At 32.7% G+C, this 22695-nt stretch overlaps 7 protein-coding genes and 1 long non-coding RNA gene across 16 annotated transcripts; 7 read left to right on the top strand and 1 right to left on the bottom strand.

Annotated features, from left to right (window-relative positions):
* Window positions 1–545: 545 nt before the first annotated feature.
* LOC17889243 (glutathione S-transferase U1) lies at window positions 546–1548 on the top strand. Its single transcript, XM_006294855.2, has 2 exons — window positions 546–938; window positions 1009–1548. The coding sequence occupies exons 1-2, from the start codon at window positions 615–617 to the stop codon at window positions 1360–1362; spliced, it is 678 nt and encodes a 225-aa protein (XP_006294917.2). The 5' UTR covers window positions 546–614; the 3' UTR covers window positions 1363–1548.
* A 441-nt stretch (window positions 1549–1989) lies between these two features.
* Window positions 1990–2937, top strand: LOC17888196 (glutathione S-transferase U2). The gene is made up of 2 exons (XM_006296460.2): window positions 1990–2329; window positions 2487–2937. Exons 1-2 carry the CDS (start codon window positions 2009–2011, stop codon window positions 2838–2840), a joined length of 675 nt encoding a protein of 224 aa, XP_006296522.1. The 5' UTR covers window positions 1990–2008; the 3' UTR covers window positions 2841–2937.
* A 384-nt stretch (window positions 2938–3321) lies between these two features.
* On the top strand, window positions 3322–4431 carry LOC17888486 (glutathione S-transferase U3). The gene is made up of 2 exons (XM_006293340.2): window positions 3322–3705; window positions 4000–4431. Exons 1-2 carry the CDS (start codon window positions 3382–3384, stop codon window positions 4348–4350), a joined length of 675 nt encoding a protein of 224 aa, XP_006293402.1. The 5' UTR covers window positions 3322–3381; the 3' UTR covers window positions 4351–4431.
* Window positions 4432–4454: 23 nt separating this feature from the next.
* Window positions 4455–7453, bottom strand: LOC17888056 (26S proteasome regulatory subunit 8 homolog A). The gene is made up of 9 exons (XM_006293413.2): window positions 7097–7453; window positions 6699–6796; window positions 6373–6597; window positions 6215–6277; window positions 5968–6131; window positions 5453–5609; window positions 5238–5336; window positions 4894–5004; window positions 4455–4805 (listed from the first exon to the last, which is right to left on the bottom strand). The coding sequence occupies exons 1-9, from the start codon at window positions 7296–7298 to the stop codon at window positions 4665–4667; spliced, it is 1260 nt and encodes a 419-aa protein (XP_006293475.1). The 5' UTR covers window positions 7299–7453; the 3' UTR covers window positions 4455–4664.
* Window positions 7454–9132: 1679 nt separating this feature from the next.
* On the top strand, window positions 9133–10123 carry LOC17888458 (glutathione S-transferase U4). The gene is made up of 2 exons (XM_006294847.2): window positions 9133–9503; window positions 9627–10123. Exons 1-2 carry the CDS (start codon window positions 9183–9185, stop codon window positions 9978–9980), a joined length of 675 nt encoding a protein of 224 aa, XP_006294909.2. The 5' UTR covers window positions 9133–9182; the 3' UTR covers window positions 9981–10123.
* A 2080-nt stretch (window positions 10124–12203) lies between these two features.
* LOC17889366 (glutathione S-transferase U5) lies at window positions 12204–13304 on the top strand. Its single transcript, XM_006294877.2, has 2 exons — window positions 12204–12647; window positions 12824–13304. Exons 1-2 carry the CDS (start codon window positions 12330–12332, stop codon window positions 13184–13186), a joined length of 681 nt encoding a protein of 226 aa, XP_006294939.1. The 5' UTR covers window positions 12204–12329; the 3' UTR covers window positions 13187–13304.
* A 1240-nt stretch (window positions 13305–14544) lies between these two features.
* On the top strand, window positions 14545–18655 carry LOC111830931. Of its 9 annotated transcripts, none has more exons than XR_002834216.1 (13): window positions 14545–15315; window positions 15400–15509; window positions 15608–15694; window positions 15840–15910; window positions 16047–16156; window positions 16254–16629; window positions 16739–16849; window positions 16973–17043; window positions 17223–17366; window positions 17467–17607; window positions 17696–17746; window positions 17841–17915; window positions 18073–18655. It is a non-coding gene; the product is annotated as an uncharacterized LOC111830931 (long non-coding RNA). The 9 variants fall into 9 exon arrangements; XR_002834214.1 differs by lacking the exon at window positions 17223–17366 and having other exon boundaries at window positions 14546–15315; window positions 18073–18159; window positions 18302–18655; XR_002834220.1 differs by lacking the exon at window positions 17223–17366 and having other exon boundaries at window positions 14547–15315; window positions 16254–16363; window positions 16559–16629.
* A 1109-nt stretch (window positions 18656–19764) lies between these two features.
* Window positions 19765–21451, top strand: LOC17888784 (glutathione S-transferase U5). The gene is made up of 2 exons (XM_023783790.1): window positions 19765–20935; window positions 21053–21451. The coding sequence occupies exons 1-2, from the start codon at window positions 20607–20609 to the stop codon at window positions 21399–21401; spliced, it is 678 nt and encodes a 225-aa protein (XP_023639558.1). The 5' UTR covers window positions 19765–20606; the 3' UTR covers window positions 21402–21451.
* The last annotated feature ends 1244 nt before the right edge of the window (window positions 21452–22695 follow it).

Raw genomic sequence — 22695 nt, 5'->3', positions numbered from 1 at the left:
GTTTTGATATTTTTAATATTTTTAAATTTTTTAAAAAATTAAATTTATAATATTTTGAGACTTTAAAAAAAAATTTCTTAAAATTTATAAGTATTTGTTTCCTATTTCGCGATTTCCTTGTGATTTAATTACAAAATTTATTTTTAAGTGTTGTTATTTATTCAAATGGAAAAGGTTTGATTATGCAAATATTAAAAAATAAAATGTTATATCCCAAAATAGATTTTAGTACAAAATGTACTTTAAAAATGTTAATATAGATTTTATGTCTGTTCTTATTTTATTATTACAGTATTAAAAAGTTGTATGATTAATTTAACTAAATTATTGTTCTTAAATCGTGTAGTAATTAACTGTCTGGAGGATTAGTCACGCTAAGTGACGTTAGCAATGACATACCTTAAAGTTTTAAAATTAATCTTTGTCTGGTTTGATCTTCAAGATACTATCAAGAGAAACCAAAATAGTCTTCTTCGTTATTTATTTATTAGCCAGAATCATCGTTTTCACTACCCATTATCCCTATTTATATATTAATTAGTAGTAATCAATCAAGGGAACGAAACAAAAACCTATTGAAAGGAAAACAAACAAACAGAGGAGTTGATCCAGTTATGGCGGAGAAAGAAGAGAGTGTGAAGCTTTTAGGGTTTTGGGGAAGCCCTTTCAGTCGTAGAGTCGAGATGGCTCTCAAACTCAAAGGCGTACCATACGAGTACTTAGAGGAAGACTTGCCAAACAAGACCTCTTTGCTTCTTGAGCTAAACCCGGTTCACAAGAAAGTTCCTGTTCTTGTCCACAATGATAAAGTATTACCCGAGTCACATCTGATCATCGAATACATCGATCAGACATGGAAGAATAACAATCCGATTCTTCCTCAAGATCCTTACGACAAAGCCATGGCTCGATTTTGGGCCAAGTTCATCGATGAGCAGGTATACTGATAAAACATTTAAAATCAGGATCCTTTATTTCTTTTGCTTATGTATTGTTCTTTACTTGCAGATCTTAACGTTAGGGTTCAGGTCCTTGGTGAAAGCAGAGAAGGGAAGAGAAGTTGCTATTGAAGAGACTCAAGAAATGCTTATGTTTCTTGAGAAGCAAGTCACCGGGAAGGATTTCTTTGGCGGCAAGACAGTCGGATTCTTGGACATGGTCGCAGGAAGTATGATCCCATTTTGTCTAGCTCGGCTTTGGGAAGGTTTAGGGATCGATATGATTCCAAAGGAGTTGTTTCCAGAACTAAACAGATGGATCAGTAACTTGGAAGACGTTGAGGCCGTGAGGGAATGTATTCCTCCAAGAGATAAACAAGTGGAGCGAATGACCAAAATTGCAGAGAAAATTATGTCTGCCTAAATTAAATTAAACACAACTGCGTACTTCTTGGTCGTCCGGTAATATTTGTATTGGTTCAAGGATTTTGAAATCCATAATTCTCATTGGTTTAAAAAATAAAAAATGTAGATTAATTTTGAAATAACATGGTTTATCCATGAATTTAAGTTTTGGTATCTATCACATCCAAATCCATTAAAAGTTTTATTATAACATGTTTCATTTACTATAATAGAGTAATCTACTTCAAATCCATATTTTTATAGGATACAATAGACAAGTGTGGAAAGTTCATACTATCAACATTCAACAAGTCATATTATTACAGTTATATTAATTTTTCTGTCTTCCATGATTATCTTTTCAATTAACACATAAACTATAGGAAACAAACAAAGGCAAAACCTCAAAAGTTTTAGCAATACAATAAAATACTCTATAAAACTCGTAATTCGCAAAGGGACAACGTGGTTAGTGTCTGTAAAAGCCAATTGCTAGTACGAAACAACAATAAAATAACTAGAGTGGTGTATGCAACAACTTGATTTATAGAGACATTAAAATAGTAATCAAACAAGAGAAGGAACCAGAAAAGGTAAAGAGAGAAGAACAAAGGAGTGAGATAATAGAAACCAAAAAGTGAACAAGTGAGAGAGAGAGAGATCTAATGGAGAAGAAAGAAGAGAGTGTGAAGCTTTTAGGGTTTTGGATAAGCCCTTTTAGTCGTAGGGTCGAGATGGCTCTCAAACTTAAAGGCGTACCATACGAGTACTTGGAGGAAGACTTACCCAAAAAGAGCACTTTGCTTCTTGAGCTTAATCCAGTTCACAAGAAGGTTCCGGTTCTTGTCCACAATGATAAAATCTTGTCCGAGTCACATGTCATCCTCGAATACATCGACCAAACATGGACTACTAATCCAATTCTACCTCAAGATCCTTACGAGAAAGCCATGGCTCGATTTTGGGCCAAGTTCATCGATGAACAGGTAACTTTTTACTAATTAAAGTAATTTATAATATTGATTACATATAAAATGACTTGAGATTAATTAGAAGTTCAATACCTTGCAAGCATATCAAGACTATTTGACATTTGTAGAATAAAGTCATCTTGTTTTTCTTATAGCTTGATCTAACTTGCAGATCCTACCAGTTGGGTTCATGCCCCTAGTAAAAGCAGAGAAGAGGATTGATGTTGCTATTGAAGAGATCCGAGGACTGATTACGTTTCTTGAGAAGGAAGTTACTGGAAAAGATTTCTTCGGCGGCAAGACAATCGGATTCTTGGACATGGTTGTAGGAAGTATGATCCCGTTTTGTCTGGCTCGGGCTTGGGAATGTATGGGAATTGATATGATTCCAAAGGAGACATTTCCAGAGTTAAACAGATGGATCAAGAAGTTGAATGAAGTTGAGATTGTGAGGCAATGTATACCTCCAAAAGAAAAACATATTGAACGCATGAACAAAATTATTGAGAGAGTTAAGTCTTCCTAAAGTAATGACAACATCATAACTCTGTTCTGATGAGTTAACACATTTCTTTTGTTACTTATGTGAGTTTAATGTTGTATTAGAGTACTGTAATTTTTTTTCTGTTAACCCTCTAATTAATTTTGCTACATTTTTCACCTTGTTAGCTTTTCTTGACCATTCATTTGTCTCGTGCCGTAATATTCATGCAGCATCAATGTTTAAAACGTTTCTTGATTAATCGTTGAATATAATGCAATTATCATTGAAATTGACGTCAGGGATGATGTAAATACACTCTAGATGTCCTTGGATGATACACATAAATGAGGTCCATACATTGTACTTGTTGTTTAAGTGTTCATCACAACTCTAGGAAAAGTATGCTTAAGTACTATTTGGAGACAAAGGCCTTAAATTGACTTTTCTTTTCCTTTTGCTTTTTTCGTATCACCTTTATAATCAAAGCATAATTTACAGAAGTATATAAAGAGTTGAGGAATCATATAGAGAAACAAAAACAAAAACAAAAAACAAAAAAGTGGGAAAGAAATTAATTGATATAATGGCTGAGAAAGAAGAGGGTGTGAAGCTTATAGGGTCTTGGGCAAGCCCATTCAGCCGTAGAGTCGAGATGGCTCTCAAACTCAAAGGTGTGCCATACGATTACTTGGATGAAGATTATTTGGTTGTCAAGAGTCCTTTGTTACTTCAACTCAACCCGATTTACAAAAAAGTGCCTGTTTTGGTCCACAATGGTAATGTACTACTCGAGTCACAGCTGATCCTTGAATACATAGACCAGACATGGACACACAATCCAATTCTACCTGAAAATCCGTACGACAAAGCCATGGCTCGATTCTGGGCCAAATTCGTCGATGAACAAGTAAATTCTTGAAACTAACTCCTTTATTAACTAATTGCATAGGTAATTTCTAGAAATGATAAATACTTAGAAAAACATGTTTACTACAAGTTCAATACCTTTTCAATAGTGAAATCAAGATTCTTGTTCCCATTAGTAATTAAGCCACAAGATTGATTATCAATTTTTTGAGCGATTTTTTAGTTAAATTATAACGATAAGAATTATATTGGTCATTTAGACCAACGGTTAGTGACATCACTTCAAATTTTATCACTTTGTTATGAAACGTTTGCTAATATAACTACCTTTTAGGCAGTACCATCATTCAGGTCGCTGGTGAAATCGGAGAAGAGTATTGATGTTGCAACCGAGGAAGTTCGACAACAAATTATGTTCCTTGAGAATCAAATCACGGAGAAAAAATTCTTCGGCGGAGAGACAATAGGATTCTTAGACATGGTCGTGGGAAGTATGATCCCATTTTGTCTAGCTCGAGGTTGGGAAGGTATGGGAATTGATATGATTCCAGAGGAAAAGTTTCCAGAACTAAACAGATGGATCCAGAATATGAAAGAAATTGAGATCGTAAGGGAATGTATTCCTGATAGAGAGAAACATATTGTGCACATGATGAAAATTGTAAAGCTAATGAAAGCAACCTAGGAGACAACATATTTGTATTTGCATTGTTATTTAAACCTTTTAATGAATAATCTACTAAATAAAGATGAGTGATATAACAAATTCTTTAAACTTCAATGTAATGCTTGTTTGAATGCAAACAGCTTTGTTGAAAGACAATTTAACTTACTACAAACTAGTGTTAAAGCTTTGTTTTCGAAAGCTTGAAGAGCCAACCGACAAGGAAGGTTTCAGAAAGAACCACACAGACAGTAAAAGGTAACTCTAATAATATCTCACAAGTCTGATATGAATCTCTCTCTTTTGAGTTGAGTGTACATACAACAACGAGATTTCTACTTCCACAGCTTACGCAGAGACATGTTCTTCTCTGTGTCTTTCTTCATTACCTTCGCCACTGCCATCTCAAAGTCTTCCTGTGTCACGTGTACTCTCCTCTCCCGCAGCGCAAACATACCCGCCTCCGTGCATACAGCCTGACCGCAATAACCAACAATAACATTATATAAGAGGCACAAAATGTGGAGAGAACAAAAGAGTAACAGCGGAATAGAAACACTTTACCTTCAGCTCAGCCCCTGAGGCACCATTCATCTTCTCTGCAATCTTTTTCAGATCGATTCCACGCATCAAATTCATTTTCCTCGAGTGTATCTTCAAGATATCAAAACGTGACTGCAACCAATGTTAAAAATATACATCAGCCAAAACCGTCCAGCCTCACCTTGGGTACAGTGAATATGGAGATAAGGAAAAGTATTTTATGCAGTAAATGATAGTTGAAAGAAATAAGGTGTGCATCTTTGGAAGAATTTCACATTCTTTTCACAAAAAAACAACAGAGCATAGTAGCTACCTAAAGGGTAAAGTTACTTCTAATGTCATTATCTATGAAACACATGCATTACCTCTTCATTAGGATTAGGGAATTCAATTTTCCTATCAATCCTTCCAGGCCTGAGAAGAGCTTGATCCAGAATATCAATACGATTTGTCGCCATCAAAACCTGCAACAGTCAATTAAGAGAATAAACAAGTTTGTCTGGAAAATTCATACTAGTATATCATACACTCATCCTTTTCAGCTTCATGATAAAATTTTCCTTCACAACTTAATGCGTACCTTGATTTTGTTTGACGCTTCAAATCCATCCAGTTGGTTGAGAAGCTCAAGCATAGTCCTTTGCACCTCACTGTCACCATTTCCACTACCAGATTCCATACGAGCAGATCCGATACTATCGATTTCATCCATGAAGATGATTGATGGTGCATGCTCCCTGAAAAACATAAGCCAGAGGTACCAGGAAGGTAAGCAAGCTGGAAATAGTATTTTCCAACACAATCATCTCATCTATGTGTACTTTTCTCATTACAAAAGATTTGTACAGTGGCCTAAATGCTAGGCATGCTGAAAGAATACTTATAAAGATAATCATCCTTAAGATCGTCTGCATGTTGAAAACGAATTCATAGTAGGAACAGAGAACACTCTACTCAGTTTATTTAGCACCGCATGTCCAATTTAGCTACTGTGCACAAGCATGTAAAAGATTTATCTTGTCAACCGTTCCATCTTTTCTAACCAACCACTATTTTCATGCTTGAAATATCAAATAGGGACTAGCATATACAAACCTTGCCATCACAAAAAGTTCTCTGACCATTCTAGAACCTTCTCCTATGTATTTCTGGACCAGCTCGGAACCAGAAACTCTGATAAAAGTACAGTCAGTGTGATGCGCCACAGCCCGAGCCAATAGTGTCTTCCCAGTTCCAGGTGGACCATATAACAAGACACCCTAGAAATAGAGGAAGATGCTGTCATTCTAATCCACTTTGCATCATTACAAAGTAGAGAAGAAGCTTTGAAATTCATGTTTACCTTTGGCTGCGCAATTCCAAGAGACTCGAACAGTTCAGGATGCTTGATTGGCAGCTCAATGACCTGATAAACCAGTAAAGATATAGATATTACATAAAAAAATAAAAGCATGATAAGCCAATAACTCAGTTTTGTTTTTTTTCTTTCACTAGGCATACCTCCTTTATTTCCTTAATTTGCTGGTCAAGGCCACCAATCATGTCATATGTGGAGTCTGGAACCTTCTCAACTTTCATAAGATTCACCAGCGGATCTACTTTACTTGGCAAAACCAGGTGAAGAACATAGCTATCATTACGGAGAGCAACTCTAGTTGATGGAGTAAGTTTCGTTATGTCTATACTTTTGTCAACATCGACAACGTACTTCCCCTCTGGATGAACCTGAAAGACGGGATTTTTAAGTATTATTATAGCTATGTTCATATCATTGCAAACAATTCAGACCAATTTAAGACTAAGTAATACGAAAAAAAGATTCATACCTTAACCAAGACCTTGTTTTTTCCCATCACTTTTACAACTTCACCCACATAGGATCCAGGTTCTTGAAGCAGCTGCAACTCTTCTCTGAGCATTCTTACTGTTCAGTTTAAAATGACAACGAAGATTAAAGTTTAATGATTAACACAAACTGAATCAAGCAATCTGAATTGGGTTAAGTTATTGCTGCTAAACAAATCAAGGCAAGTTCTTGAAAGAGATCCAATTGCCACCCAATCACTTCCAGATCGGAAACCCTCAATACCAGGAATCACCACAACAATTAACAAAATTCTAAAAAACCCAACTCCAAGGATTGAAAAATCGAAAGCACTGGTACTTAAATCTGAAACGCAACCAAACAATTAAACAAAGCAAAGGGAAGAAATTAAGAAGAGACCTCTAGAATTGAGTTCATTCCTCTGAGCTTCAAGACGATTAAGGTTGTTCGTCTTTTGACGGAGCTGACGCTGGTGCTCATGGATGTGCTGAAAATAGTATTGCTTAAGCCCTTCCCCTTGTTTCGCCGCCGCACCCTTGACGTTGCAGGTTTCCTCCATCCCAATCTCAGGGCGCATCGGGTCCAATCCTATGGTCGCCATTTTCTTCGGTGATTGCAGCAAAATTATGGAAGAGATCTTCTCTCTAGTATGCTTTTCAGATTCAAAGAGATTAGATCACAGAGTCGACGAGATCATTAACAAATAAACCCTACTACTAAAATAGAAGAAGAAAGAACTTTGGATTATCCAACAAGACATCTTTTTTTTTTCTCCTTCAATTTTATATTTTTCTTTTTGGGAAAAACAAACAAAATACCACAATTGAGAATACCGAAACGACCCAACTTAACCGATCTGAAATACCAAAGTCCGAATCCTATCTAAACCAACACTATTTTTGGATAACCGAACTAACCAAAAACAGAGAAAGGCAAATTGTAGAGAGAGCAAGAGAGAAGCAGAGGAACAGCGTTTGGGAAAAATTTAAGTCTTATTAACAACAAAAATAATCAAAGTAAATGTAATATAAAAATATAAAAACATAAAAAACTATGTTTATGAAAATATAATAAAACCTAATATGATTATAATGAAAATAAAAATAAATAGTTATTCAAAAATTGAACAAATAAATTATAAAGTTGAACACCAATATTCATACTAAAAGGTAGATTAAAGTTTAAGAATTATAGTGTTTGAGAATTAACATACATGTATAAGGTTTGATAATATATTTTCTATTTGTTGTTATGAAAATTTGTTTTATGGACTACCCATTATAATCTTCAAACGCTTACGGGAACAAGCATTTGAAATTTAACGATTTTGAGAAGTTTAGAGCATTAAAACCAATCAAACTCTAAATCCCATACATCATTTTAAGACCTATTTACAAGATGATACAAGGTAACATAAACTTAAACGGAATAACATTTTCTTTGGTTTTTTCTTGTTCAATATTATTATCTTTTAATCTTATGGTCTGTTTCTAAAATCTTAAATGTACATATTTTCTTCTAATTACTATAACATATGTGATCAAGGTATTGAATGGGATTAAAAATATTATTTTATTTTATTTTATTTCATATTGCATAAGATTGTGTTGCAATGTTTAATACAGTATTAGTTTTCAAGAATGATGGAGTCACATCATCTTAGTTATCTTCAAACTTTCATATAAACGATTATCTTTTTATAATGATAAGTTTTAATATTTTTTTTTTGAGAACGAGTTGTAATTAGAGAAAATAATAACAAATTAGTAAATGATACATTAGATTAATATAAATTAACAAAAGTTATAAAATACTTCCCGGGCATAGCGCGGATTTTTATATAGTATCTAGCTAGAATATCTTTACTGATATATGACTATATTTTATCATAACATGTTTTGTTTATAATTTAGTTGATAACCAATTTTAATTACTGCTGACAAAAAGAAAACAATTCGAATTACTCAAACATAAATCTGAAGCCAAGTAAAATTTGCAGAAGAGTATAATTAGTAAATATATTTTTCTTTTTTTTTTCGGGTTTAAGTATAATAGTAATTTCAGATTCAAAAATTGTAACTTACAAAAACATATATCTAAGATAGAATAAAATCAAACAAAAGGAGAAACTTCTTAGAATTAATGTTGATTATTATTTATAAAGTTGGTGGTATGTTTGAGGAAAAAAAGAGAAAGAATGCATTTGATAGAGAGATCGATGATAATGTGTTCACGGTTCATTGGATACAAAGAGAAAGCAAAATGATCCTTTTCTTCTTGCCACGAAGTCGTTTTCATGTACTAGTCAACCACGAGAACGTAACCACAAAAACAAAACTACAAGTCAAAATTAAAAAGGAAGCTTTAGATGCCTAAAAGAACAAAACCACATAAAGTACGTACTAGTCAAAGATGAATAGAGAGGAGTTACATTATAAAAGAAACGTTAGCGAGTGAGAGAGAGAGAGTTATAGAGAGAAGTGCAATGGCAGAGAAAGGTGAGGATGTGAAGCTTCTAGGTTTTTGGGCAAGCCCTTTTACTCGTAGAGTCGAGATGGCTCTCAAACTCAAAGGTGTGCCTTATGATTACTTGGAGCAAGATATAGTGAACAAGAGCCCTTTGCTTCTCCAGCTAAATCCGGTTTACAAGAAGGTTCCGGTTCTTGTCCACAAAGGTAAACACATACCTGAGTCACATCTGATCCTCGAATACATCGACCAAACATGGAAGCAAAATCCAATCCTTCCTCAAGATCCTTACGAGAAAGCCATGGCTTTGTTCTGGGCCAAGTTCGTTGATGAACAGGTATAACTTTATATATCAGTTTCTTTATGCATATATAGGTGATTTCTTGAAATGATTAGTACCTTAGAACCATTCTGGATACATATTAATTCCAATGATGAAAATGTTACTATATTCTTGTAGGTCGGACCAGTAGGGTTCAAGGCTGTGGTAAAAGCAGAGAAGGGAATAGAGGTTGCAATCGAGGAGGCTCGAGAACTCTTTACTTTTCTTGAGAAGGAAGTCACCGGAAAAGATTTCTTCGGGGGCAAGACACTTGGATTCCTGGACATGGTCGCAGGAAGTATGATCCCGTTTTGTATAGCTCGAAGTTGGGAAGGTATGGGAATTGATATGATTCCAGAAGACAAGTTTCCAGAACTAAACAGATGGATCAAGAATTTAAAAGAAGTTGAGATCGTGAGGGAATGTATTCCTCCTAAGGAAAAGCAAATTGAGCATATGAAGAAAGTCGCAGAACGAATCAAATCAGCTTAATTAAGAGACAACATATGTTTGTATAATTAATAATCTCGTTTTACATAAAGTTATATGAACAACTAGTGCTTTTATTAAATATTTTTAATATCATATTAACTATTATAAATTTTTGAATGTAGTATTATTCTGGTTCTTACAAATCTTAAAAGTTGGTTTGGGATTTGGTTCATGAAAAGCGAGTTTTTTCATTTGAACGAAAAAATGGTACTATAAGCTATAATATGGTCAGATTATGATTTACCATCACGGACATGTGGGTCTATTTGTTGCGACTTGCGACATAATATTGTGAGGTGAGTAGCTTATGACGTATTGAGGTCTGACCTGAACTATATCGAACAAGATTTTTTTTTTTTTTTTTTTTTTTTTTTTTTTTTTTTTTGTAAGCGGTTTAAAAATTAAAATCGATCAATTCAGTTTGGCAGGATTTTTGAATCATGTTCTGTTCAGTTAGTCGGACCAATCGGTTACTGGTTTTTTACTAACCTCAACTATACATAAATTAAACCAAAATTAAACATTAATCAAATCGAAATACATTATAAATCCGATTCAATTTAACCAAATAAACCAAATTTTACATGAATTTAACTGAGAAAAAGTGCCGTTTCGGTAAAATTTTACCAACCATAATAATTCAAGGTCCGAACCAAATAAAACCGGTTATTTATTCGATTAATTTTGGCATAATTTCTATTAACCGAAAGAAACTCGAAACAAAATTAACCAAGTCGGTTCAGTTCCGGTTATTCGAACACGCAGCCTACTTGTGACCACAGAAATAATCACCGACACTTTATATAGATAGTTTTTTTTATTGATTTATTTATTTATTTATTTATATAGATAGTTACTAAAGCAAGGATACGTTAGAGAGCCTAGAAATGTTATGTGGCGACTGGCGAGCAAAATCGGCAAAGAAGTTCATAGATGGAGGAAACGGCAAAACCAACTTAGAATAACAACATTTTTTAATAGATGTGAATGTGATATTTAAAGAACATCAAATTACGTACAGACAAAGTACTAATTTTTCTTTTTCTTGGCACCAAGCCACGCCAACGACTCTTATTATGATTGTAACAACAATTTGATAGATGTGAAAAAGAACATGTTATACTAGTGTACTATTTTTTCTTTTATATAAGCCTTAAAAAGTTGTTTCTTGTCTTCAATAAGTTGTTCCTTGACAATAACAAAACGAGAAGGACAAATGTTTTTGACGCTGTTAATAATGTTTCCATGCACAGTTCTTTTACGTACGTACATCATTTTCGACAAACAAAATCATTAGGATTATTTTCTAAAATTAAATTGAACCGACTATGAAAGTTACTTCAACGAAAAGTCAATATACTGATTTTGATATTTGTTTTGTCTGTCCGTATACCTATCCCGATCCGCATGAAACCATCTCCATCGAGAGTCTATATTGTATAGTTACGCTGGATGCTGTAAAAACAAAAAACAAAACAAAAAGTAAAAGAGAGAGTTTAAAGTTACATTTATTCTTAATTAACTACCAAAGTTTACATTAGTGATATGATTAAGTGGAGCAGAAAAAGAATTGAGAGTAGTAGAAAGGGGGGGGGGGAATTGGTAAAAAAATTGAGAGGCAGAAAATGTGATTATTTTTCCAATATGTAATAATAATATAAATTAGGAAATTTTCTTTATATTAAAAAAAAAAAAATATATATATATATATATAGATATATTCTCCACTAATCATTTTTGATTTTTTAGCAGAGAATTTTAAAACAAAAATATTGACTCACCCAAAATAATTTTTAAAAGATAAAAACGATAAAATACTTTTATAATTTTGTTTTTTTGCACTAAACGCAATTAAGCACGTTTTAGCGACCAACTTTATCTATGGTTTCGTGTATTTCGATTTTTGAATTTGGTTAGCTAGACGACGAAGACCAAAACATTTCTTGTCCCGATAGGCTGAACTAAAACTTTGGCATTAATTTGTCCTAATTAACACTATAACGTAAATAACAATAAAGTTTATAGGTATAAATATAATCCGGCCGGCTTTAGCGATGGAAGGAGTTAAGACGTAAGAAGACTCCACCACCTCATGTTAAACAATATCTAACGTGAACGTTATATATATAAAGTCAGTATCAATCACCTTCTAGATTAATTAATTCTTCTTATATATACATCTCATTGCAGATTAGCTGATCAGGCAAACGGAAAAAAGATTTCGTCGTTTTACCACAACAAGACCATTACAAACCCTACGCCTATAAATCTAAAGCACAAAGCACCGACAAGTCTACAAAATAAAATTAAACAAACCACCATTTCTAATTCTAAGACGAGAGATACCTAATGGCGGAGAATGAAGAAGTGAAGCTTTTGGGGATATGGCCGAGCCCTTTTAGCCGTCGGATCGAGATGGCTCTTAAACTCAAAGGCATAAAGTATGATTACGTGGAAGAAAAGTTGGATAACAAAAGCTCTTTGCTTCTTGCTCTAAACCCTATCCACAAGAAGGTACCTGTTCTTGTTCATAATGGTAAAGCTATTCTTGAGTCTCATGTGATTCTTGAATACATTGATGAGATTTGGCCACACAATCCAATTCTCCCTCAAGATCCTTACGAAAGATCCAAGGCTCGGTTCTTTGCTAAACTCATTGATGAACAGGTATATAGTATAAGTTTATGCAATTGATTTAATTTATTATAAATGTGGAGGTCAAATAATAAACACTTGGTATTTGGTAATACTTTAATGAGTTGAAATCCAAAAAACAAAAGTGTAAAAATTTATTAGAATTAGGGACTTAAAAAACCATTGCTTGTTTTCCCTTGACATTGTAGATTAAAACTGTGGGTTTTGTATCGATAATTGGAAAAGTGGATGAGAAAGAAAGACAAGTTTTGGCGGAGCAGGCAAGAGAACTGATTATGTATCTTGAGAAAGAACTTGTCGGAAAAGATTACTTCGGAGGCAAGAGTGTCGGATTCTTGGATTTGGTTGCGGGAAGTCTGATACCGTTTTGTTTGGAGAGAGGTTGGGAAGGAATAGGATTGGAAGTGATCACAGAAGAGAAGTTTCCAGAATACAAGAGATGGGTTAAGAATCTTGAGAAGGTTGAGATATTGAGAGATTGTATTCCTCCAAGAGAGAAACATATTGAACACATGATGAACTATAAGGTTGAGAGAGTAAGTTCTTCTTAATCATTCAAGAAAACAAATCATCTGTTTTATTAAGTCCTTGATCAATTCATCCGATTGTTGTAATGTTTGTAAGAAGATATTGTTTTTATTGTTCTGTGGTTGGAGTTTGATTTAACCATATCCTTTTCTAGTTAGATAAGTTTTGTCCCATGCATGTCCAAAAATATGACAAAATTCGAAACCTGAGACGGTCCTATCAACTAAACGAAGCGTGAAGTTTTCTGCTATATTATATTTTTATTCTATAAATACATAACTTTAAAATAAGTTAATAAATTAAAATTTAATTATTAAATTATTTTTGGTACGGTTTATTAGTGATTTATAGTATTATTGAAAAGTAAACTAATATTGTAGAATTAATTAAAACATGACATGATTAAAGCGAATCTAATTTAATATAATAAGAACATCACAATTGCGTAACGTAACCATTTACAAATGTGGGATTTGAAATCATTAATTTCGAAATGAGCGGCATTTACCTTCTTTTTGAAATTTGAATTTTTCTAAATAAAATTTGGAATCGTACGTTGTAGAACAAATAAAAGAAATTAAAAAGCCATTTGGAAGAAAAGCGTCTACTACAAGTATCTGATTCTAATATTAAAAAACCCCAATTTCTTCATTTTCGAAAAATATCACGGCGATCATGATCTAGGAAAGGGTTTTCTCTCCGTTCGGCTAGGTTAATCGATTATGGTCAAGATTTAGTATCTCTGTGCCTCTGGTTTAGCTTTTTTCAAGTACGTTCTCTTCAATATTTATCTTTGTGCTTGATCTGATTACATATGCAAGCTTACTTGATTCTTCTACATTTTGTGCCTACATTACTTGCTTAATTTACCAGCTTCCTTGGATTGTCATTTCCCTTGTGTGTGTGCGCTTACTTGTTTCCTTATTTTCTTCTTTGATTCCTTTGCTTATGCATTCATACATTTATGTATGGAGACACAAATGTGTATACTTATTTGCTTCCTTGATTCTTTGTTTCATTGTTTGATTCTTTGGCTTGCTTGTTTTATGCCTTCGTTACTTGTTTGCTTCTGTATATCCTTTCTTAATGACCTTCTTGCTTCCTTGTTTCTTTGCTTACATTTCTTTTACATGCCTTCATTACTTGCTTACTGACCAGTTTCCTTGGTTTGTCACCTACGTCCTTATCTTTATTCCTTGCTTCCTTGTGTGTGTTCTTACTTGTTTCCTTATTTTCTTCTTTGATTTCATGCCTATGTACTTGTTACATGCATTCATACATTCATGGATGCATTCATACATTCATGCATACATTCATGCACACATTCATACATACATGCATACATTCATACATACTTTTATTAATGCAGACACAAATGTGTATACTTTCATAAGTAATTGCTTACTTGATTCTTTGCTTACTTGTTTTCTGCCTTAATGACTTACTTATTTGCTTGCTTCATAGATACTTTTATCTATGCAGACACAAATGTCTATACTTTCATACTTCCTTATACACGTACATAATTGCTTCTCTGTTTCTTTTCACTTATTTGCTTCATTGATTCTTTGCTTACTTTTGTTCTGCCTTCATTATTACTTACTTGATTAACTCTCCTCGCTTACTTGCTTAGGTATATTCTTTCTTAATTCCTTAATGACCTTCTTGCTTCCTTGTTTCTTTGCTTAATTTCTTTTTTTCTCCTCTAATTTTTGTTTGACTTACTTACTTTCTAACTTGCTTGCTTGAATCGAAAAATTAAGGTATTCTTTATATGAATCTCGTTTGATTTCATAGATACAGAACATTTTGTTATGTAGTATTTTGTTTCTCAACTCTACTCGGTTGATTTATATCTTAACTTTTGGTATCTAATGGTATCATTAATTGTTCCACAGAGAGAATATTTCTACTCTTGATCTTCATATTTTTAGTCTTCTTCCCAAGAAGATGATACAAATTCTATAATGTCTCTAAGTACCGTTAGTTTGATAGCTGAATGCCTGAATCTTCTTTTAATACTTGAATTCTTTTCCGGCAGTTTGTCCACTGTGGTGAAGTCAGATAACATATATATTGAAGCGTGCAAGTTAATTCTGCCCTTGCCTGCAAACAAAAATTTGGCAAAGCACTTTTAAAGAGTTGCAAAGAGGTCTGTACAAAAACTCCCAATATTATACTTTAAACTTTTAGTCTTTAGAAAGGTACAAAGAGCTGACATGATCCATATTTGCAGTCTGAGAATATCTTGAAGGATGAAGCTGTCAAGATTGAGGAGCTTCATCACAAATTCATGAATTACAAAGTTTAAAAGGAACTGACATGATCATCTACAGTGTTCAAAAGGTATTCTTTCGACTGCCCTTTTTTTTAACATCTCTCATCCTTAAGATCAGTTAAGTTGGATATTACCAAAACTGTTGAACTTGAGTTACTACTTGCAGACACTATCTTCCAAGTTTGAGGAGGACAAGGAGAGGCTCTATATGAGCAACTAAGTAAGCCAACTACCCGTTATGAGACCACTGTTAGTAAGATGGCAACACTTACTCAACTTACACAGCATTGTGTTTCAAGACTTTTCATATTATGACCATGACCCTTTTATTTTCTTCTGTGTTATACTTTAGAATGAATGATGAATTATATTTAATTACACCGTTATGCTTGTTTCAGGTCTATTGCTATAAAACTCTAAAATGGATGTTCGTCATCTTCTTGTTTCTTAAGTTGATTCCTTCTCCCAAGTATGCTTCTTCAATCTTTTGTTTTTCTACTTATGCAGTAAAGGATTATGAAAACTGATCATTCTTATCAATTTCGTCTATATCTCTCCTGAACTATGTCAACATTCTCTGACACTGACATGATCCATATTTGCAGTATGATAATATCTTGAAGGATAAAGCTGTCAAGTTTGAGGAGCTTCATTACAAATTCATGAATTACAAAGTTTAAAAGGAGCTGACATGATCATCTAAAAGGTTCAGAAGGTATTCTTTCGACTGCCCTTTTTCTGTCGTCTCTCACCCTTAAGATCAGTTAAGTTGGATATTAATATAACTGTTGAACATGAGTTACTACTTGCAGACACTATCTTCCAAGTTTGAGGAGGACAAGGAGAGGCTCTATATACGACAGGACCAAAGGAAAAACTAAGTAAGCCAACAAACCGTTATGAGACCATTGTAAGTAAGATGGTAAGACTTACTCAACAGAAAAGTAAGTGTTTCAAGACTTTGAATATTATGAACATGACCCTTTTCCTTTTTTCTATGTTATAGTTTAAAATGAATGACTAGTTACATTCTCGCGTGATCAACCACAAGTTAGCTAACATCTTTCTGCCATTTACAATGTTGTTTGTAGTTAAACCTTATCATTCATTTTTCTAGAATCTGTAAGCAGTGGCAGAAGTTTCATCTTGGAGTAAAACATGACGAACAAGTAGCCACGAGCTCCACTTGTAAGTTGTCATTTAACTGCTATCTTGATTATTTCTAACGCATAGGATAATAACTGATGGTATATTATTAACTGATGGTATACTATTTCATTTGCATACTGTTTTGCAGCTTAAAGTACAGCAATCCGTAGCTAAGAAATATGAAGGATGAATTTCTAAAGAAAAGCCAAAAAAGAGGAGCAAGAAACAAAGTTTTGGAACAACATCCAAGTTTTGCATGGTAAATCAAATAAATACATATTCGGGCCTATAAGTGGGGATGGTTTATTATGGTCTTAGACACCATTATATGGTTTATCTTATAATATCGCGTACCTCTTAGACACCGTTATGCTTGTTTCAGGTCTATTGCAATGGAGCTCTTAAATGGATGTTCGTCATCTTCTTGTTTCTTAAGTTGAATCCTACTCCCAAGTATGTGTCTTCAATCTTTTGTTTTTCTACTTATGCGTCCCTTTTCTTCTTATGCAGTAGAAGGATTATGAAAACTATTTTTAGAAATTTCGTCTCTATCTCTCCTGAACTATGTCAAATTCTATGTGCTAATATATGATGGTGAACTTATGTTGTTTCTGTTGAATTTCGTTGGCAAGTGTTCATGGTTTGGGAACCAATGCAAGATGAACTTATGTTGTTTCCGTTGAATTTCGCTGGCAAGTGTTCATGGTTTGGGAACCAATGCAACATTATGCAGCAGAGAATGACATGATTTAGTAAAAAGAAAATATGAATGAAAGGTATTGTAATTGTAAATTTAATGCTCTTGTTTCTAATCTAACTGGATGAGTACTTTTTTTGTGTCTCTGAATTTAGTTGATAAATGTGCATTTGCAACAGGGGAACTATAAAAGAGAGTGTCATCAAGTTCATGATCAGGTATGCAGTTTCAGGTGTTTTTTCCCACTACAGACAGTCATGGTGACGACAAACTTGGTAAAACGTGTTAAACAGTGAGGGGCAATCAAATTTGCTTTTTAGGTGAAGTATAATCGTCTTGTCCCTAATCTAATCCGATCTCCATATATTCGCGTCTCAAATTTAGTTAATAAATATGTATTTTCCACAGGGGATTAGCTTACAAAATTAGAACAAGAGAAGAGAGTTTTCATCAATTAAGGTACTATTATTTAAACTCTTCTTGAACCGATTAAAGGAGACAAGAAGTTTATATCCTGAGGTTTATACATTCATTTTCTGGAACCTCTAAGCAGAGTCAAAGCAAGAGTCGTTTGAAAATAAAATAACATCTCTAAATAATGCGATCAATAAGCCTCTGCATACTACTTGTAAGTTGTCATTCTTCTTTATCCTAAAAAAAAATCTCTATTAAATATTAGTTATTCGTTTATTGAATTTTCGTAATGTTCGGTATTGTCTTGTCAAACTACTTTATATCCACTGAAATCATCATTTCTAGGCCCTGAAAACAGAACATATGTATAGCTGCAGAGAGAAGCCATGAAATGGAAGCGATTCAAAAGAAAAGATGGGGACTTCATTTCAATCTCTAGAGTTCAATTATTCTCTTAGGTATGTCTTCAATCGTTCTCTTCGGTTTAGTATTTTGATTATTGTTCTTTTATAACTTGCCATCGTCTCTTTTGTTCTATGTAGTAACATATTTCATAGCTAACAGATTTTTTTTTTTCAAAATTCTAAAATGAGTGGACAGGTAGGTACATACCAAGAATAAAGAAAAACCAGAGAATACGCTATGCTATTAGACGGAAATAGTGAACTTATTTGATCTATTACATTTGATTCATCGCTTGATTCTTTTTACTTGTTCATTTGCTTTCTTCTTTGTCTCTTTTGCTTAATTTCTTGCTTAACTTGCTTGCTTGTTTCTTGCCTTACTCAATTGCTCGATTCATTTCTTAACTTGTTTGCTTTGCTCCCTTTTTTTGTCTTTGATTCTTTGTTTCCTTACTTCTTCCTTTCGTTAGTTGCTTAGATGCCTAACTGGTTTACATGTGTTCCTCGTTTGATCTTTGTATACTGATCAATTGCTTCATTCCTTGCTTAACTTGTTTGTATGTTATTTCTGTTTTTTATTTTATTATTGTTTGCTTACATGCTTAAACTGCTTTACTTGTTTAATTGCTTCTTTTATTTGTTTGTTTACATGCTTAACTTGTTTCCTCATTTTTTTCTTCACTTACTTCATTGTTTTCTCCTTTATATATTTGCTTATTTACTAAACGTTTGAATTGCTTATTTACTAATTTCTTGTTTGATCATGTAAATTACTCACTTGCGCACTAATTAACTACTACTCTATGATGAGTTTTAAAAAAATTTGACACTAACTAAAACTTTGGGGGATGACACCTCTCATCATGGTTGAATTTAGAAACCCTATTATAGTAGTATATAGTCAATAGAAATAGATGAATGAAACTTTTGAGGGGATGACACCTCTCATCATTTGAAAACAAATAAGAAATTAACATGTGTTAATGTATATAAAACCATTTAATTTAAACTGAATTATATTAAGAATAAAATAATTAATTAAAACTAATTTAAATTTACAAGAAAAATAAATGTTTAGATATAAAATAATTTGAAACTATAAATGTCTTTTATTATTTTGAGAATTTTAATTTTCATCTGTAATTCAATCTTAATGCAAGTGAAAAAAAAAGTAAAATAATTTACGAGACCACAATAAAAATAATAGGTTTAGAAAGGTTTTAAATCGTATTTACAAGTCTTATAAGATTTTTAAAAATGTTTATAAGACTTTTAAAAGTTATTTTTACACTATTTATGAAAGATATATAAAATTTTATACACATACAGAGGTAATTTGTGTTTATATTTATAAAGTTGCACACATATTTGGATAGATTTCAACATTTTTTAGTGTTTTTTTTATAAAATTTGTAAATATGGTATTTAAAAAAAAATCTTTGAAAAAGAGTATTATTTACGTCCCTCATTTTGCAATCATTTAATTTTTTTTATGGAAATTTAAAAGAACTACACGCTGTTTAAAATTAGATAAGTAGACTTCATGTCGTTTATCAGTAGGGGGAACGTCCTAGTATATATATGTGATGTTCGTGAATGTTTAAAGCAATACAACGTAAGAGAATAAGAAGAATATATTATATACACATATATAATACAATACAATATAAATTTTATATGTTTTGGATATATTTTATAACAAGGTAAAAGTTACGTTTATTCTCAACTACCAAAGTTTACACGAGTGATATGATCATATGATTAAGTGGAGAAGAAACGTATTGAGAGTAATAGAAAGGAAAAAAAAATTGAGAGGCAGAAAATATAGATATTTTCCAATAGTAATAATAGTGGTAGTATGATATGGGGAATGTTTTTTATATTAAGACAAAAAAAACTAGTCGATCTACAGTCCTTTAACTAATTAAGACAAAATATGTTTTTTACATCAAACATTTTTTATTTTTGTAGTAGAGAAATTGTAGATAGATATATATTTATGCTAAATTGTGCATAGTGTCGACACCGTAACAAAGAAATACACGAAATGATAAAACAAAAATATTATGACTCACACCAATTAAATCTTAAGAGATAAAAAATGATAAAATAGTTCAATAGTAGTAAAACAAATTGCACTAAACGCAATTTATGTTCGTGTATTTTGATTATGAATTTGGTTAGACCAAGACCAAAACATTTCTTTCCCCGATAGACTGAATTAAAACTTTGGCATTGGTCCTAGTTCCTAAGTGAACGTTGCGAATATAAAGTTCTACAGTCAACATCAATCACGCCTTGTAGTTGTAGATAGATTCTTCGCATTTACACCTTAAGAGCCGATCAGCAAACGGCAAAATTGTCGTCGTTTTTACCACAAGACCATTAAATGCCCTACGTACGCCTATAAATCTAAAGCTCAAAGCACCCATAAGTCTACAAATCCAAAGAAAAAACCATAATTTCTAAGAAAGCTAAGGAAGCAGAGCGAGAGATAACTAATGCCCGAGAATGAAGAAGTGAAGCTTTTGGGGCTATGGGCGAGCCCTTTTAGCCGTCGGATCGAGATGGCTCTCAAACTCAAAGGTATAAAGTACGATTACGTGGAAGAGAACTTGGCGAACAAAAGCTCTTTGCTTCTTGCTCTAAACCCTATTCACAAGAAGGTGCCTGTTCTTGTTCATAATGGTAAAACTATTCTTGAGTCTCATGTGATTCTTGAATACATCGATGAGACTTGGCCACATAATCCAATTCTCCCTCAAGATCCTTACGAAAGATCCAAAGCTCGGTTCTTTGCTAAACTCATTAATATTAGGGGTTTTTTAAAGTGGAGGTCAAATAATAAACTATTGGCAATACTTTAATCAGTTTAGTTAATTTTATTTTTTAATATATTGTTAGAGACTATAAAACTTTTGTTGTTTGACATTTTGTAGATTATGAGTGTTGGTTTTGTATCAATGGCGAAAGCGGATGAGAAAGGAAGAGATGTTTTGGCTGAGCAGGCAAGAGAACTGATTATGTATCTTGAGAAAGAACTTGTCGGAAAAGATTACTTCGGAGGCAAGAGTGTCGGATTCTTGGATTTGGTCGCCGGAAGTCTGATACCGTTTTGTTTGGAGAGAGGTTGGGAAGGAATAGGACTGGAAGTGACCACAGAAGAGAAGTTTCCAGAATACAAGAGATGGGTCAAGAATCTTGAGAAGGTTGAGATTGTGAGAGATTGTATTCCACCGAGAAAGGAACATGTTGAACACATGAACAATGTGACACAGAGAGTAAGATCTTCTTAAGGAAACAAATAATCTTTCTATGTCCTTGATCATCCGAGTGTTGTACTTTGGTATGTTACATGTTGTAATGGTTTAATGAAATGTTTGTAAGAAGATATGGTTTTATTGGTGTGTGGTTGAGAAGGTGAAGACTGATTTAACCATATCCTTTCTAATTTGAAACGTTTGGTCCCATGCATGTCCCAAAATATGACAGATTGCGACAATTCAATTAAGAGTCGGTCGATCCTATCAAATTAGAAGCGTGAATCATATATACACTAGTAAAATTTTCTATTATAGTATATTTAATACTTGAAGTACATGTATACCTTCTTTTTTCTAGATTTTAAATTAATTATTAAATTACTTATGGTACTTTTAGTGAATTATAGTTTATTTTTAAAGTACATAACTACTTGTAAAATTAATCAAAATATGACATGTTATACTTATTATTTTAAAGCTTATAACATTTAATATAATAAATTATTTGTATATTTGATACTAATACTTTTTTAAAAAAATAATAAGAATTTTAAAAGAATGAATAAGAAGGAAAAAAGAAGCAAGCAATAACATAATTAAAATTGGTTAGGAGTTGGTACCTAATCAAATAAGTACTCCACAAGAGTAGGTAAACCTCAAGGCTATATAACTACTTTTCAGAATTATCGCCTCATATTAATTATTTTGGTCTTGTGGTTGTCTAATTGGGAGGTGAAGGTTTTATCATACTCTCTTTAAGTTATAAAGAAAATAGAAGTTCAATAAACATACGAAAGAGACTTTGGTCACATCTCCCATTGTTAGGTTTCCCATATCGTTTACGTGTTTGCATAACTTTAAGAATATATATATCTCTTATATGAACTCTAATCATAATACATAAATAAATCTCTAATCTGAACTCTAATCATAATACATAAATAAATCTATAGGGCAGAGAGAGTAAGATCTTAAATCAATCAAGAAGACAAATCATCTTCTTATGAAGTCATTGACCATCCTAATGTTGAAATTTAGTTTTTGATATGTATAACATGTTTTATTATTGGTTAATGTTTGTAATAAGATATCATTTTTATTGTTGTGCGGTTGAGACTTGAGAGGGTGAAGATTGATTTAACCATATACTTTCTAATTTGATAAGTTTGGTCCCATGCATGTCCCAAAATATGACAAATTGCGACAACTCAATTACAGGAGCGTGAGGCGCATATACACTAATGAAAAATTTCTACTATACTATATTTTATATACTTTAAATACATGAATAATTTTTGTATAAAGATAAGTTAACAAATTAAAATTA

The sequence above is a fragment of the Capsella rubella genome, unplaced genomic scaffold (assembly GCF_000375325.1).
Source record: "Capsella rubella cultivar Monte Gargano unplaced genomic scaffold, Caprub1_0 scaffold_4, whole genome shotgun sequence".
Classification (NCBI taxonomy): domain Eukaryota; kingdom Viridiplantae; phylum Streptophyta; class Magnoliopsida; order Brassicales; family Brassicaceae; genus Capsella; species Capsella rubella.
This window is presented reverse-complemented; position numbering and strand designations above follow the sequence as displayed.